Raw genomic sequence first — 17,824 nt, 5'->3', positions numbered from 1 at the left:
AAGATGTGACAGGTCAAAATATACCCTGATCACTCGGCAGCCAAGTTGAGTTTCGGGGGAATAAAAAGCTTTGTTTTCGCACGGCAAGTCTCGCCCAGACGCAAATTCAGTGCGAGGCTTGCTGTGAAAAAACAATTAATTATTCCATGAGCACGCGTTGGATATGAGTTGGCTATAACCAATCTCATATCCAACAAGCGCGAATGGGATAATTGTTTTATTAAATTCTCCGCGTTTGGATATTGCTGTTGAAGTTGACTGAATTATATTTTAAGTAAAAATTTCTTTCAAATTAAAACGACCGGATGTTGAGGCAACTTCCCACCAAAGCGACAATGTAATGATCACATGACACGCGCAGCTCTTTGCGAACGGAGTTGAATGGAGTTAATTCCTACCTGAAGCAGCTTATCTCCAAGGGCAATTTATAAACGTCTGTTAACCGGCGAAGCCATCATGTCAACAAGAAATATTTGTGCAATAAAATGCTATCACTAAAACGGGTCTGTTAAACGGGTCGGAGAAACCCAACATTCATTCACAGAAGTCAGTGCTTCGTCTCAATGAAGCGGCAGTTAAAGAATACTGACATTCTGCTTGAAGCCATGTGCAGTTTATCGATTGCGCATGTGATGTCGATTGAGCATGTGATCGGCAGACTGCACGTCTCTGTTCATTGACACGAGACAATTTGAAACAAACAAACAAAATCAACATTTTTCGGACGGTACTTGTTTTTCTCTGATAATCACCTGAGTAAGTATACTAAAACAATTTATTATTCGCCTCAGGCGAAGTAAATATTGGTGAATATTCCCCTCGACTTCGTAGTGAACCAATCAGAACGCTAGAAATGCATTATCCGAGGCTGAGAATTCAATAGAGACTCAACATGGTCGCCGTGTGATAAAGGTCTATTGTAGTCCAAAACATTGAATATAATTATTGGCTAAATTACAGAATACAGGGCCACTTATTTACATGATAATAGCATCTATTGTGTCGTTCTATTGTGTTGTGTCGTTCTTATGTGTGTGGACCAAAGTGGCCCTGTTTTCTGTAGTTGCTCCTAATTATTTTGAAGCAGCCGCGTGTCAGGAACCTTTTTCAATTTCCATTGAAGGTTCGAGTTATCGGGAGTCGACTATATCACCGCGACACCGGGAACTGTACTATTTATAAACAGCTGCTAACCACTGAAAAAAGTAACAGGTCACATGATCTGTGGTTATAAAAAGTAACTCCTTACGTACCTGCAAGCTTATCAGTTTTTTGTCCACTGAATGATCTAGTTCCAACAAATCTTCGTCTTGTGTTAGTCTTGGCTGAAACGCGGGTACAACTACTTTCGTTGTCCGCGTTGCGGTCCGCCATGTTTGCGTTTTTTTGGGGGTAGGTACGTCATATAAGGGCATTCATGTATGCACCGGAGGGCATTGTCCAACCTCGTTCCCAGGGTCTCTCGTCTTCCCGCCCCCTCTATTGTCCCCTTGTAGTCCAGGCTGGGCGGAGCTAGTCAATCGATAAAAGTCGCTATCGATCTATCAATCGATAAAATTCGGTAAATCTGATTTGATTAATATCGATTTTATTGATCAATCGTTAGCAATCAATGGCAGTCGTTTCGTTTATCGATTATCTTGATTTGTACCGATTTTATCGATTTATATTGGCCAGCTCATCATTGGAATTTGTGCAAGAAATGACAATTGACTTCATGCAGATAGTACGGTTTTTGGCCAATGGGTTGAAAATATCACGAGTCAGTTCACTTTCTGATTATGGCTAATAGCGGCCAGGTTGGCACGCTCCTGGTTTCTCCCAGCTTCTGTCATTTTGAAACTATACGGCAACCTCAGTGCAATGAAAATGGTTTTGTGTGTTGGTTATCACGAAAGCTAACGTTGAAACCTTTGATCGGGTCTGCGAAATCTGCGAGCCAGCGAGCCACCGTGCGAGCCATGCGAGTCACGCGAGTCATGCGAGCCACAGTGCAAATGTTAAGAATTTTTGTTTGTTTTATTACATTCGCGTGAGAAAATTTTGGAAGAATTTTTTTCTTTTTTTTTTTTTTTTTCGTTTTTGTTATAATTTTTGAGAGAATTTTGCTTATTCAAAATCGCCCAAGATGCGCAAAAATTAAAAAATACAATACTTATTATTAAGGTTCAAGACGTCAGAAAAAAAAATCTGAGAAAAACATACGGCTGCACCGCTACTCGAATAGGTATCTATTGACACATGTCATTCATTGATATCCACGTGGAACTTCATTCAAGGAAAAAAAAAAAGGAAAGAAAAGAACAGCACTTCGATCTCCGTGTGCTGGCGTCAAGAATGGTGAGTAAATCGCGCCATTTTAACAGGTTTGGTCTTAAGTCGAGAATCAGAGTTATCAGAACTCTGTCGGTTGGCTGACTGCTGCATGTGGTTGTCCTTTCCCTTAGACAAGTCTTTCTTCAAAACTCGCCACTAGAGTCGTAAAGTGGCAGAGGCTGGTTTCGAGATAGCATTCGACCTACCAGCTGACGGCAAATGCTTCTGTTACACTGCTTCTTTTCAAATTGAATTTAGTGCGACAATATTGACTTCGCTCATCTTTGAGTACTCATTTATCATACCTTACAAGATTGGAATGACACTGACAATCAGTCCTGACGTGTCAATTAACAAAAAACTGAGATATGATGGTTTGCGTTGTCCCATTGTAAGAATTAAATATTGCGATGTTATTCATCTTGTTCCCATGCTCTTGTTCTTGTTCTTATGTGAATGTAAATACAACAAATAAAAATTATTAACATTTATACTGTGGCTCACATGACTCGCGTGACTCGCACGGCTCGCATGGCTCACACCTTGGCTCGCATGGCTCGCTGACTCGCAGATTTTTATCACTCCCTTTGATCGTTCTACCAACTGTTAAGTTAGCGCAGATTCTTACTTCACTTGGATTATACCAGTCATAACAATAATATTTTCTCAACGTACGATGAAACAGTTTTCAAAGCCATGGATTACGAAGGAGATAAGAGCTTCAATTAAAGTAAAAAACAGACTATACCAAATTGGGAACCTTGACAAGTATAAATACTATCGAAATAAAATATGTAGTCTCACACGTTTGAGTAAGAAACGATATTATTGCGATTTTTTCAACGAAAATTTAAACAATATGAAAAGGACGTGGCAAGGGATAAATGGATTTTTAAACCGTCGCAAAAGAAACTCTAAAATAATTAACAAGTTAAAGGATCCAGATAATAGCAATATCGTCACCAATGTGGCCACACGTATACCTAATATTTTCAATAAACATTTTTCGACTGTTGGCAATAATTTAGCAAGTTAACTACCACCGGCCGAGCGTCCCTTTACTGATTACCTTAGAAAGTCCAAGTCCCCAGATTCTTCGTTTTTCTTCAAACCTGTTACTCCATGTGAAGTTAAATTTCAAATCCTATCCATACCGAAAAACAAATCACATGGCTTATACTCTTGTCCTACCCAACTTCTTAAATACTCGTGTGACATCATATCTCCAGTGCTCTCTGACATTCTCAATGCATCTGTCACCCTTGGGTCCTATCCCACAAAACTTAAAATGTCCAAAATTATACCTATTTTTAAAACAGATGACGAGACTGACGCTTCTAATTATAGACCAATTTCACTATTGTCAAATTTCAATAGAACTTTTGAAAAAATCATGTATAATAGAATGAAAGATTTTATAGAGAAACATAATTTATTACATTCGTCTCAATATGGTTTCCGTCAAGCTCACTCAACTCAGCATGCTATTCTCGATATAGTGGAATCTATTCAAACAAATATGGACAAAAAACGTTTTTCTTGTGGAGTTTTTATTGATTTAAAAAAAGCCTTCGATACTGTTAATCATAACATATTATTCGATAAATTAAATTATTATGGTTTCCGCGGAATTATCAATCAATGGTTTTTCTCCTATTTATCAAATCGTACACAAACTACGGAAATCAACAGTTGTATATCTAGCAGACTAAATATAAATTGTGGTGTACCCCAAGGCTCCGTTCTGGGACCACTTCTCTTCCTGCTCTATATAAATGACATTCAAAAATGCTCGAATAAACTCCAATTCTTTCTTTTTGCAGATGACACTAATGTTCTTTTTGCTCATGAAGACTTAAAGTCACTAGAACTTATACCAAATGAAGAATTACACAACCTATATACCTGGCTGACTTCTAACAAGCTTACTTTGAATATTAAAAAATCAAACTGTTATTTTTCGCCCTCACCAGAAAAAGCTCAACTATCAACCTCAGATCTATATTTTTGACAATGAAAACAACAAAAAGGTTTCTCTTTAACGTAAAAATTTCATTAAATATCTTGGATTGTTAATTGATGAAAATTTATCCTGGAAGACACATATTAATTCTGTTGCAACAAAAATAAGTAAGACAATTGGGCTAATCGCTAGGTTACGGCATATTGTTCCTAATTGCACTCCTTTGAATATTTATCAGTCTCTAATCGTACCTTACATAACTTATGGTCTCATTTCTTGGGGCAATGCATGTAAAACCTTTCTTGATCAAATTCTTGTTCTTCAAAAGCGCGCATTGCGGCTAATATATTTTGCTGAAACAAACGACCATGCCATACCCTTTTTTGTTAAAGCAAAAATATTACCTGTACAATTCTTGTATTATGAATCCGTTTGCAACCTCATGTTTGATATAAACGAAAACACTGCCCCAAGAAATATTTTGAATCTGTTTTCTTGAATTCCTAGTGTCCATTCCTATAAAACGCGTTCCTCTACCTCTGATCATTCTTATACAAAGGAATCTCGCATTAATGCCACACGAAATGCATTCTCGCGTGTTGGGGTCAAGATTTGGAACGGGATACCTGCAACCCTAAAAAAAAGTACAAAGAAATCTTTTAAAGAATCCCTAAAAGGAAAGTTATTTGATACACTTGAAACTGTAGACTCCTATATTGAAGTGGAAACGATAATTGACGAAATGAAAAACTGATCATCCATGTCCTTCTCTTTGTAGGTATAATCTGTTTCTCCTTTTCCCTTTTCATCTCTTTTCTATTGTAATATTAATGGCAATAAAAAATTACATATAATTTACTTTAATTTTGATGTATAGTCTTTTCTGAATCTGCGTTATTATGTAAAGTTAAGTTTTCCGTTTTCTAGCATGTTTGAAATTTACTGTAATTTTTTTTGTCTTGTCCCGCCTCGACTAGCTTTCTGGCTATTTGCGGGACAAGCCCTTTATATAATCTGTATCTGTAAAATAAAATTGTTGTTGTTGTTGAACAGTTGCCACCAGAAGCCATGGCTCCAAGCTGTCACGACTGAAATCCGGAATCCGCCCCACTTAGCCCCCTCCCCCCGGCCACAGGAGACGAAAAAACAAAAAACAAAAAACAAAAATTCGATCAAGATAGGTTACGCAAAAAGTAGGAAATTTTAAAACGGTGGTTTAGAGCAAATCCAAGCCGACTGAGAAACTGGATTATTTCTACCTGTGTCCGCTATATTGTCAGGATAACCATACACAGCATTCGAGCTTCGTCAGACTCGATGTCACACTTTATGTATAATCTAGTCGTTGCTTATTTATGACTTGACCAACCGATGCCAGAGTCTTTTCCGCTCGTCCCAACTTATAAGGAAAAGCTCGGGGAATGAGGTCATTAATCTTGTATTAACTGAACTAAGAGTTTCTGGGGGAAGAGAAAAGCAATCGCTCCTTTTCAGGATTTTATCTCCCCTTGTCACGTAATGCTCAAAATACGCTTTCTCTGTGCGTTAATTTTTGTCGGGATTTTTTGTGTCCGCATTTCGGTTTTTCTAAAGAAATCGCACAACGATTTACTTTGCTAGCTGCATCATCCTTGGAGACCCAGGGACAGTTAGTCGGGTTGCAGGGATTTTCGTGGGCGAAACTTTATTGTCTCGCTGTTACGGTAAACTTTCGCCCACGAAAAGCCCTGCTATCTGACTAACTGCCCCTGGGTCTCCAAGGATGGGCAAGCTGTAGCCTGTACACAGTAGAGTTTTTCCTCGGGAAGCGGGCGGCTGTCTACAAAATAAGCTAGCTGCGGCAGAATTGTAGTTATTAAAAATTTGGGAAGGAAACTTCAAATATTCTGTACAGATAATTTTAGGAATTAAGAAAAATCACACAAAAATAAAATAATACAACGAAACAAGCCAATTTGAAACTGAACAGGACAGGTGTCCACCACGGCTGAATACGCACAATGCAAGGTCAGTGGCGTTAAACGCACTCCCACAATCTTCTTAAAATTACTTCTAGTTACTCTGCGGTATGGCAATAGTGACAATACAAGCTTAGTGATAGAGATTTCTTTTTTTGTGCGTAAAATAATCGCAACTGTATGTGTATCCGTTTCTTGTGAAATACGGGCATCAGTTTCAGCACACTACGAACTGAATTTTGTTCTTCGATAGTGAAATTATTACAGTAATGTGGGATAATGAATATTACCAGAGGGGAAATAACAGTAAACGGTAAGTATTTGAGTGGACAGCGAACATGATCATCAAGGCATGTAGTCACTAATACACTTTATAGCTAGATCAAAGGGCGCTGAGAGCCAGCTCATTCTTGTAATGGACAATTTTCATTGTGCCTGTTATTGGTGGTCATCTGAATCAAAGGGGAAAGAAAAGAATGACTTTGATAATATTGTAATGGGGTACTGGTATTTTTTAATGAATGAGGATTATGATAGTATGAGTTTACTGAATTCAAGTAACAAAGTACAGGGGTGGGAGGGGGGGGGGGGAGGTTAATGGGCATGTTCTGTGGGAAAAATTGAAGTTTTCAGAAAGTCAGAAATTGTATTTTGGGGTAATGGGATACCTTGCGTCATTACTCATTCCGTTATAGTACACTTTATAGTAATTATGTGGGAGTGACTGCCCATTGAGAGCCTATTTTTTGGCCTATCTCCCCGGCTTTGGAGGCCAACTTTTTTTTACATGCCCCCCCCCCCCCCCCAATTCCATGAGCATTCCCATGCTTCATAAAAAACTGTACAGTGTCTTAGGATTAGAAAGGTGGGGTGGAATGTTGAGTCGTTAATTTGGTATTGCCTCATCGACATTATTGAAGTTAACACAAGATCACGTTATTTCAAGATGAGAAAAAAACATCAACAGAAAAATGGTAAATTGAAACTGAGTAGTGTCATAATCTGAGATACAGGTGGATTATGATGCATCCCGTCTTGATATGGTGCTTCTCATGCTGACTATTTACAAGCAAGTCGCTAAATGAAAATTACCCAATTGGCATAGTAACAATAACAAATGTTAGGAATGACATCCAGGCAGTAGAACTTTTAATTAAAATTTGGAATAAAATCTGAAGTCCTAAGAGATACTAAGAAAGAAAGTAAAATATTTGTTTGTTTTCTGTCATTAAGACTTGCCATCATATATGGTAATGAGAAGTTACCATATTTACAACGATGAAACAGTAATAATAACAATAGCATTAACAAATGTTAAAACAACAACAGTAACAACAATGGTAGAACTAGCTGTGCAGGTTCTCTGGTAACTGAGTATTATCATGTTCAATGCATTTCTTTACTTTGCATTAAGAATATTTTAAAAAACGATATAAACAGGACATAACATGCAAACATTTTTGTTAAATTGTCCTTTTTGTGCGAAGAATGTATACCTGCCAACTTTTTCTAAGATATAGGCGTGAGATTTTTATCCTGGGAGTGCTGGGATTTTTGACGACGACACAGTCCCCCTATTTTTCCGTGGGATTCTCGAGACCGGTATGCTTCGATGGAGCTGCCGCCATCTTGGTTTGTAAAAGCGAGCGCGATCTGGGGAGACTGTCTAAACTACCGAGGGGATTGGAGTCGGCGGGAAAAATAGGGAGACTGTAACAGCTTCTCACTGTCTCGTGTTCGAGGGGCGTGCCGAGACTTTGTCGCCTCGACTAATTGAATCAAACAAAAAATATACTCCCCAGAGATAAACATGTCAAATTGAAGGAAATACGATAGTACTGTTTCTGTACCATTTCGAAACAAAGTACAGTTGCGAAATAAAATGAAGTTGCGAAAGTCTTTCGAGTGTAGGCTTGAAAATACAGCACAGTACATCAGCTATTTGCAAAGTGAATTTCAATACAAGCGGAACACATGCAGTGAAGCAAACAGCGAAACCTTCAGATACATGCCGCATATTTTGTAACATTTATTTCAAAATAGCAGTCGGCGATTTCGGGAAGAAAAACAAGTACATTTCCACAGAAAATTTGTTTAAGATCCCGGAAAGAGCTGGAGTTGCCAGCATTCCTCTAGCCGATCTTTTTAAAGCACATCGATCTTGGAGTTGAAGTGGATCCACAAGATGGGAAATCTTCACGTCTTTGCAAAAGCGCTTGCGAGGAAAGCCACGATCAGCAACGTTTCAAGCGCTTTGTGTGTGTTGTTTCGCCCCAGAGAATTGTTAAAAAAAGTCGTCCCTACAGTTCGCCATCTACTTCAAAGCAGTCCAAAGAGACGGAAAACTGCAGTCTGCCGCCTGCCTAGCCTGCGAACGCAGACGTATTTCCGGTTGTCGCTTCTCTCCGCCGAAAAATAGAGACTTTAGAGACTTTAAGCATCGACGACGGGAACGGCAACGGCGACGTGACATTGTGAGGGAAAACCCAAATGCCACATTGCGCATGTCTGGCGGGAAATATCCAGACGTTCTGTTCCGGGGCCCGACGTGAGAAAGCTTCGTTTGGCGTTGCCCGAAAACGTGAGAACATTTCACATATTTTACCTTCGTTTCGCCCCGAAAAAATGATATTTTTAATATCGCTTGGCACTTAAGGATACTGCAGGTAAAGTACGCGTTGAGTTTTTGTTTTATTTTTTCGGAAACTATAATAACTTCATCAGTCGGCTGTTTCAAAACAGAAAGCTAGTGACGATGCCTGCAAAATTAGAAATGACTTGCGAGTCTGACACTAATCATCGATGTTTCTCTCTAACATCAGTGTAACATTACTTTTTCTTATTCAAAACAAGACACACTAGAACTTTTAATTTACATTTAAGCTGGAGAAAAATAAACAGTCTATGTTGCTCAAAATAGCATCCAAACCACAAACCACTGTGTCATATCGTAGTTTTCAGTTCAAATTTTTAGATGTAAAGATAACGAAATTCTCACGCGTGCTCGCACTGCTAAAGTGTTTCTTGAAATCCCAGCCTTCGATGCAGAACATTTGAAGTAAATTAATGTTAATCTAGTCGCTATTTCTAGTTATATCGGTGATTTTTATTACGATCTAAAATATATCAAATGGTCTGAATTGTTTACATCGGAGAACTGCAACTCCGACAAACACGTTCTCGTTAATAGCAGTAAAAATTCTCCATCGGTTATTTCATTATTAAAATCGATTTCTGACTTCTTTTAACGAAAACTTGATGGGTGCTTTCAATTCGACGAAATTTTCGAAAATTTCGGGTGGGAATCGAACGGAACAGCATCTTTTCCGGAAAAGATTTTCGACAATTTAGGACAACCTTTTCAGCTGTTCCCGAAAAGTGGAAACCGACCGAGAATAAGCCCGTTCCATTCGAGACCGAAATTTCCGAAAATTCAAATCGAAAATTTTTGGTGAATGGAAAGCGCCCATCCTATTTAATCCTCTTCGAGGGAAGCTGTCGTCGTATTGCGCCTGCTTAACTGTTTCCACCGCGTCCTCTCCTCAGTCTTTCCTCGGTTTTTCCGTCGCCGTTGCCGTTCCCGTCGTCGATGCTTAAAGTCTCTAATAACGTCTGCGTACCCGAACGGCAAAACGATTTCCGTGACGTAGCGACTTTTGTTTTCTCGTTGGCCAATCAGATTACATGATAGATTGAAACTCGAGTGGTCCACGCGACGGGACAAACGCCACAAAGCTAGCATATACAATGGCATATCGAAAATTAATCCTAACGGCTCAAAATTCGGTTTATTTGAGTATTTCCCTTCATGATCAAGATAAACATCATTAAGCAGAGCTAGGCTATGAATGCTTTATTATCAATTTATTTGCGAACTGCAGGAGTCGTACGTGGAGCCGGGCAGGCCCGTCAACATTTTTTAACGCCGGATGCGCGCTAAGCCACAAAACAATGGAGATACAAACATGAAATCACGAGTAACGAAATCACGGATCCTATATCTCTTCACAGATAACATTTATTAAGCGCTGCCTGAAATCTTGCAGTTAATCCGAGCCGATAGAGCTAAACAAATGCCACAGAACTAGCATACACAATTGCATATCGAAGATTAATCCTAAAGGCTCAGAATGATCATTTAAGCAAGCTATGAATGCTTTCATACCAATTTATATGCGAACTGAAGGAGTCTTGTAGGTCCGACAACACACTTTTGAACTTGGTAAGGCCACTAACTTGATTTTTCATCTTGCTTGTCAATGGAGAAATCACGACCACGATATTTTTCGCACAAGTTGACTGCACAGACGAAAACACTATGGGCAACGCTTGATAAATCAACAACTTGCTAAACCCCGTCGGCAAATTGACAAAAATATCCTTTTCTTTTCTACAACATACTTGATTGAATCCTCCTGGTACTTATTTAACTTTTCAATACCGAAAACCTCGCAATGCAAACTTTGCTAAACGCGTCCTCCATACTGTCCGCCATTGTTTTTCATGAGTTAACGTGTACACCGCGCACGATTCTCGTGTGGTAGTTCTGTGATTTTATGAGCTAAACGGTGATTGGCTTAGAATTTCTACGTCACGGAAATCGTTTTGCCGCTCGGGTACGCAGACGTTATTTTTCGGCGGAGAGAAGTGACAGCCGGAAATACGTCTGCGTTCGCAGGCTACCGCCTGCCAAACGTCCGCTGATTTTCAACTATCAGACCTCCGAGCCGACGAGACAAACGATAAAAATCAAAACATTCCCCACGATCTTCACATTACACGCCAGCCGTATCCCCTTTTAGAACCGGCGGTGAAAGATACGTCAGTCATGCTGTCAACGCTTCAGAACTACTATTGTCTAATTGACCAATGAGGTGTCGCCGTTGCTGGTGCAACGGACCTTTGGAACGCGAGACGGTGAGAAGCTGTTACAGTCCCTCTATTTTTTCGCTTCCCATCCCCAACTATACTAACACCCACTCCCGCTCCCCTCGGTAGTTTAGACACTCTCCCCAGATCGCGCTCGCTTTTACAAACCAAGATGGCGGCGGTTCCATCGAAGCATACCGGTCTCGAGAATCCCACGGAAAAATAGGGGGACTGTGAACAGTCTAGGTGTAAAATATACTTCAGGTCAAAACGTCGTCCAAGGTTTTCTTATACTTCCAAACTTAACTGTGGTTAGAGTGTGCATATTCGCTTGTACAAGAGGAAATACTGAAATCTTTGCACTGATCAAAACTGTCCGATAGTGACTTATCCACAGGATAAAGTTATCCGGCCTTTGAACAACTGGAGCCAGGAGGGAGGGGTCAACTTCGGCTTTTCGCAATCGGATTGCTTGACCGGATGATGCGAGCCATCGTGACGTCACTTCCTGTAAAACCCGGGAAGTTTGAATGATTGATAAACTATAACCTCCCTAATTTTTTTCTTTGGACGATCAGTCAAATAATTCTACTCCAGGCCATCAAAGAATCATAGCTATGTATAAACCTATTACCCTAATACATGTAAACAGCATCATCGCTCATGAAATTAATATTTCAAGTATGAAAACACGCAAAAGTTTGAGATTGGTTGATAGAAAATGCGACAAAACAGTGACAGCCTACGCCTCTTTGAAGAAAGATAACTTGAGAATCCAAAAGAATTTAACAATTAGAGAAAAGTGGGATCTTACTGTGGTTTAGGGCTTTCGATTGGCCATTAAAAACGATTATCTTACAACTTCATAAAAATGATCAGTGGGTTTAAACGCATTTCTCCGGTACTGTCTGGTCGAGCGCTCGCGAAAAGAAAGGCGAAAATTATTTTTTCTAAAGCTATCGGAAAAGCTACGTTGCAGAGAAGCCTTCAGTACAAAGTAATTTGCCAGTTGGTAATTGTTAATGGGCAACGGGGATTTGCTTTTTGCTTAGTTATCTCACAAAAACATGACACGACTTTTCCTTGCGAGGCCGAGCGGCTGACGCCAGCTTCAAGGCAAAATATACCAAACATTCTGCATCCAAACACCAAAATTCTAGGGGCAATGCACAAGTTTTTTTCTCATAGTTTTAGAATTCATAAGGAGGGTTCAATTATTCACTGGACTAGTACTTAAGTTTAAGTCAACTTCTACTCTTACATCATTTTACTAATGAAAATCAACTGAAACACAGCATTTATCGTCTCCTTGCTCATTTGTTTTTTTTGATCATTTCAGGTGATAAGTTTATTTTCGTGACAAGTTGTCTCCGTATCAGAGAAATAGAGAAAGATGGAGATATTGTGAATATGTTTGGCCAGAAAACTGAGCGCAGGAGTACGCGATTTGGTGTGAAATTTCTCACAAAAAGTAATGATCAGTTCAAAAGAAAGTCTTCTTTACAAAGGTTAAATGGTGTGGTTAAATTAAAATAGGCTCCTTTGAATCGTCATTTTGTATCTATCAATTATTTTAATAATGTTGGAGGCAAATTCTATAACTTCAGGCCAAGTTTCAGCAATAAACACAAACTTTTAATTTTCACTGTTTTTTCACTCGGCGAAACAAACGCACTGATCATTTTTACAGTTGAATATAACCTACTACTCTCAACTGGAACGTTTGCACTAAGATTTGATCTCATCCTGAGCCAAATGTCAGTTTCACCAGTACTTTGTATAATTAATAAGATGTAATTTTTCTGGCGCGGACAATCTCAGCTTTTCCGATCAGCGCAAGCACACGTAACTCTTCACTGCAATATTTTCAGCATAATTCTTGAGTTGAAAATAAATGAACACTTACCTATATCGAGAAAAGAAGATTAAAAGTCTATTCAGCAAGAAAACAGACTCCATCAGGAGCTTGGCTGGGAAAAAAGTCGTTTGATACAGCAAAATTATCAGCGCCATTTTCGAAACTGGACAAAATCCCGTGCTTCACAGGAAGTGACGTCACGATGGCCCCAATCTCGTACCCAGAGTCTTCAGGCTTTTTGGTCAGCGGGGCAACGCCGGGAAGACTCTGGGGCAGGAGGGAGGGGTCAACTTCGGCTTTTCGCAATCGGATTGCTTGTCCGGATGATACGGGCCATCGTGACGTCACTTCCTGTAAAACCCGCGAAGTTTGAATGATTGATAAACTACTTGGATGATCAGTCAAATAATTCTACGCAAGGCCATCAAAGAATCATTGCTATGATTTAACCTATTACCATAATACATGAAAACAGCACCATCGCTCATGAGGTTAATATTTCAAGTATGAAAATACGCAAAAGTTTGACACTTGTTGATAGCAAATGCGACAAAACAGTGACGGCCTGCGCATCTTTGAAGAAAGATAACTTGAGAATCCAAAATAATTTAACAAGGAGGGAAAAGTGAGATCTTACTGTGGTTAAGAGCTTTGGATTGGCCATTAAAAATAATTATCTAACAACTTAATAAAAATGATCAGTGGGTTTAAACGCATTTCTCCGGTACTGTCTGGTCGAGCGCCCGCGAAAAGAAAGGCGAAAACATTTTTTTCTCAAGCTATCGGAAAAGCTACGTTGCAAATAACCGTTTAGTACTAAGTAATTTGCCAGTTGGTAATTGTTAATGGGCAATGGGGTTTGCTTTTTTTGTTTAATTATCTCACAAAAACAGGAAAATATGACAAGACTTTTCCTTGCGAGGCCGAGCGGCTGACGCCAGCTTCAAGGCAAAATAGTCCAAACATTCTGTATCTAAACATCAAAATTCTAGGGGCAATGCACAAGTTTTTCTCTCATAGATTTGGAATACATAAGGAAAATTCAATTACTCTCTGGACTAGTACTTAAGTTTAACTCAACTTCTACTCTTTCATCATCTTACTAATGTAAATCAACTGAAACACAGCATTTATCGTCTCCTTGCTCATTTGTTTTGTGGATCATTTCAGTTGATAAGTTTATTTCTATGACAAGATGTCTCTTTATCAGAGCTCTAGAGATAGCTGAAGATATTGTGAATATGTTCGGCCAGAAAACTGAGTCAGGAGTTGCCGATTTGGTGTGAAATTTCGTGAAATTTCTCGCAAAAACTAATGATCAGTTCAAAAGAAAGTCGGTTTCCTCGGGCGTCCGCATATTTTGCAAGCTTTTTCAAAATTCTAGGTTGCTCAGCAAAAGTCTTCTTTACAAAGGTTAAATGGCATGGGTAAATTAAAATAAACTCCTTTGAATCATCATTTTGTATCTATCAATTATTTTAATAATGTTAGAGGCAAATTCTATAACTTCAGGTCAAGTTTCAGCAATAAACACAAACTTATAATTTTCACTGTTTTTTCACTCGGCGAAACAAACGTACTGATCATTTTTACAGTTGAATATAACCTACTAATCTCAACTGGAACGATTGCACTAAGATTTGACCTCGTCTCGAGCCAAATGTCAGTTTCACCAGTACTTTGTGTAATTAATAAAATGTAATTTTTCTGGCGCGGACAATCTCAGCTTTTCCGATCAGCGCAAGTACACGTAACTCTTCACTGCAATATTTTCAGCATAATTCATGGTTGAAAATAAGTGAACACTTACCTATATCGAGATAAGAAGATTAAAAGTCTACTCAGCAAGAAAACAAACCCCATCCGGAGCCTGGCTGGAAAAAAAAAATCGTTTGATGCAACAAAATCACCAGCGCCATTTTCGAAACTGGACAAAATCCCGCGCCTCACAGGAAGTGACGTCACGATGGCCCGTATCATCCGGACAGCCGAGCCCACGAGTTGACCTCTCCCTCCTGCTCTGGGGACATCGAATTTTATTACCGCAGGATTTCTGCGGTAAAACAATGGAAACCGTTACGGAACAGTCAATCAAAAAAATTGAATTTTTTCGACTTCCCGGCGTTGCCCCGCTGACCAAAAAGCCTGAAGACTCTGGGTACGAGATTGCGATGGCCTGTATCATCCGGACAGCCGAACCCACGAGTTGACCTCTCCCTCCTGGTCTCTCCTTGCGACTAACCGCTGACCAAGAAGCCTGAGGACTCTGGGTACGATTGGCTCTTTGGCCGTCAGAAACCGGGAAGCCAGCCTGACTGCTGACGGGGAGGAAGACAGCCTCTGGGAAAGACCATCAGAGGCCAAGAAAACAAGTGAAAAAGGTGACAACCTTCATCCCTCCCGTTTGCCAATGATTGCCATTCATGTGAGACTTCCTTGAAAACAGAACAACCAAAACCGGCAAACGCTGCATATAATCTGTTTTTCGGCGATTTGCCTCTCTCAACCGCGAGAAATTCATTTTGCACATCCTCAGGTCGTTTTGGAAAACCAAACATTTTCCATAGGCAGTAGCAAAAAGAAAACATATTTAGGCTAGTAATATTAAATAGTCGAATGGCGATTAGAAACCATTTGTTGTACTACACTCATTTGGAATCAAATTAAGCTTGTTTTCGCCTGTGTAATTTTCAAAACCTTTAAAATGGGCGTGAATATAACGCAACGCAGCATGAAATAGCCAAGTTTCTTCAAAACGAAAAAAGCGCCTGGTCGGTGGTTATGTAAGCTTAAATCTAATTAAGTAAAACAGGGTAAAGATTTTCAAACAACATGCGAGAAACTTAAGCAAAGATATCGTTCCTAACTGACAACAAATCAATCATTGCTAAAGTTTTTTTTATCCAAACGAACTGTCTTGTTTACAAGCGTAAGCTCAATTTATTTTTTCCGCCGTGGAACTTTACAAACGGTAGGTTTCACAAGATCACCTTTTGCTTACCCAGATACCATGATCACAGAAAAAATACAATAAAATAACAGAAGTACGTTTTTAAAATAACAAGACACAACTCTGTAAACTTTCAATCCAAATAACCAGCAACTTGAAAATCTAAGAAAATCGAAGCTTTTTTTCACACACTCAGTGTAACCCTAAAAAAAATATTTTACCTGCACTCGATTTGGTTTATCAGTCCTATAAGCTGCAAACTTAGAAAGCACAGCAATGAACTTGTGTGTAAAGAGTGACAAAGACCGCTTTTCCAAGCGTTAATATTTTTGTCTTTCTGTCCGACCGCTGAACCACTGAACCACTTTTTGGGCCACGCATTCCTGAATAATCTGCTTTTAACGCAGCAGTAAAATAGGCTGTTTGACAGTTTTCCTTGTTCAACCTTCAATTATGTTTCTGCTGGGCTGCAGACAGAATATCTGTTCCATTTCAACAAAGTAATCTTGAATAAATTTTGCTCCAGTCAGATCAACTCGCAGATTACTCCGCGGTGCGAATGGATTACAAGTTTGCTTCTTTCTGCCCTTTCATTTCCTTCAAAAGCACGAGAAAGGCTGTCAAACTTTTATCCACTTTAGACATATTAAACGGCCAGCATTGACTATGAACCACATTTCAGTATCGATAATTAGAGAAGTTTTTCCGAAAATTGTCAGGCCCATCGTAACGTCGATGCGACCCTCGACGCAAGTGTCATACTGTCAAACGCTGCAACATATCGTAAAGCTTTTCGCGCCTTTTCCGTTTAGTCGTGATCTACACTTGTTATATTTTTCGCGTTGTCCCACTGTCAAAAACAAATTCAATGGAAATTTGGTTGCATTTCGATTCTCATGGCGGTTTTTGGTTCGCCCAATTTCCGATGTCTTTGACAGTCTATTTCATTTCCTGTTTCAAAGACACTTGCGGTAAAATGCATTAGCCAATCAGATTTCGATTTGTTGGATTTTGACATTGATTAGCCCAGGGTCTTGCAATCTCGTCCCCAGAGCAGCCTCTGAGAACGAGATTGCTTGGAACACGGATTATGAGCTTGCTGCCAAATGCATCGACAAGCGACTGGAGAAAGAACTACCTTATCTTATAGAACGAGATCAAAGGTAGATTCATCGGTGGAAATATCTGTCTAATTCAACCTTCAAGATAGGGATATAAAAAAATCACGCGCGGCTTTAAAAACTTCCAATGCGTTCGTCTGTCTTGTGCGAGTACGACACCATCTAACTTTGGGTAAGTGATTTTGACAGTTCAACATGCGAATCTCCCTCAAAGGTCCCGGATAATAACAATAACAAAGGCGCACAAGAGGACACTGGTTGAGCGTGGTCTTTAAAGGTCGTCACCATTGATTATTATTATTATTATTTTTAATTGTCACCATTAATTATGCTTACAGTCCTTTCTGTTACCTATTGCTAACTACCTCCTGACCAAATACTACTTTGTAACTGCTTGTGATTCACAGATGACTAATGTCTAGTCAGGCTTCCGACAGGGCGGCAACGCCAGGAAGAGTTTTACCTGTAGATAAAACACAGCAAGAATTAAATATTTTCTCAATTTCCTTCTGCGCGTTCCCCGCCCTTTCCCTGGCGCAAACCTGCATACGTCTAATCAATCAATCAATCAATCAATCAATCAATCAATCAATCAATCAATCAATCAATCAATCAATCAATCAATCAATCAATCAACCAACCAACCAACCAACCAATCAGTCAGTCAGTCAGTCAGTCAGTCAGTCAACCAACCAACCAATCAATCAATCAATCAATCAATCAATCAATCAATCAATCAATCAATCAATCAATCAATCAATCAATCAATCAATCAATCAATCAATCAAT

At 39.4% G+C, this 17,824-nt stretch overlaps 1 protein-coding gene across 1 annotated transcript in view; it reads right to left on the bottom strand.

Annotated features, from left to right (window-relative positions):
- Positions 1–7,369: 7,369 nt before the first annotated feature.
- Positions 7,370–17,824, bottom strand: part of LOC146457744 (phosphoglycerate kinase-like) — a 38,063-nt gene continuing 27,608 nt past the window's right edge. The window contains exons 7-8 of the mRNA XM_085091565.1: positions 10,864–17,498; positions 7,370–8,635 (exon numbers count right to left, since the gene is read on the bottom strand). Of these exons, the coding sequence (XP_084947691.1) occupies positions 17,458–17,498 (41 nt within the window). The 3' untranslated portion in view covers positions 7,370–8,635; positions 10,864–17,457. The remainder of the gene's footprint in view (positions 8,636–10,863; positions 17,499–17,824) is intronic.

The sequence above is a fragment of the Pavona decussata genome, unplaced genomic scaffold (assembly GCF_977016875.1).
Source record: "Pavona decussata unplaced genomic scaffold, jaPavDecu1.1 SCAFFOLD_237, whole genome shotgun sequence".
Taxonomy (NCBI): Eukaryota; Metazoa; Cnidaria; class Anthozoa; order Scleractinia; family Agariciidae; genus Pavona; species Pavona decussata.
Note: the sequence above shows the minus strand (reverse complement) of the source record. Positions and strands in the feature narration are given on the sequence as shown.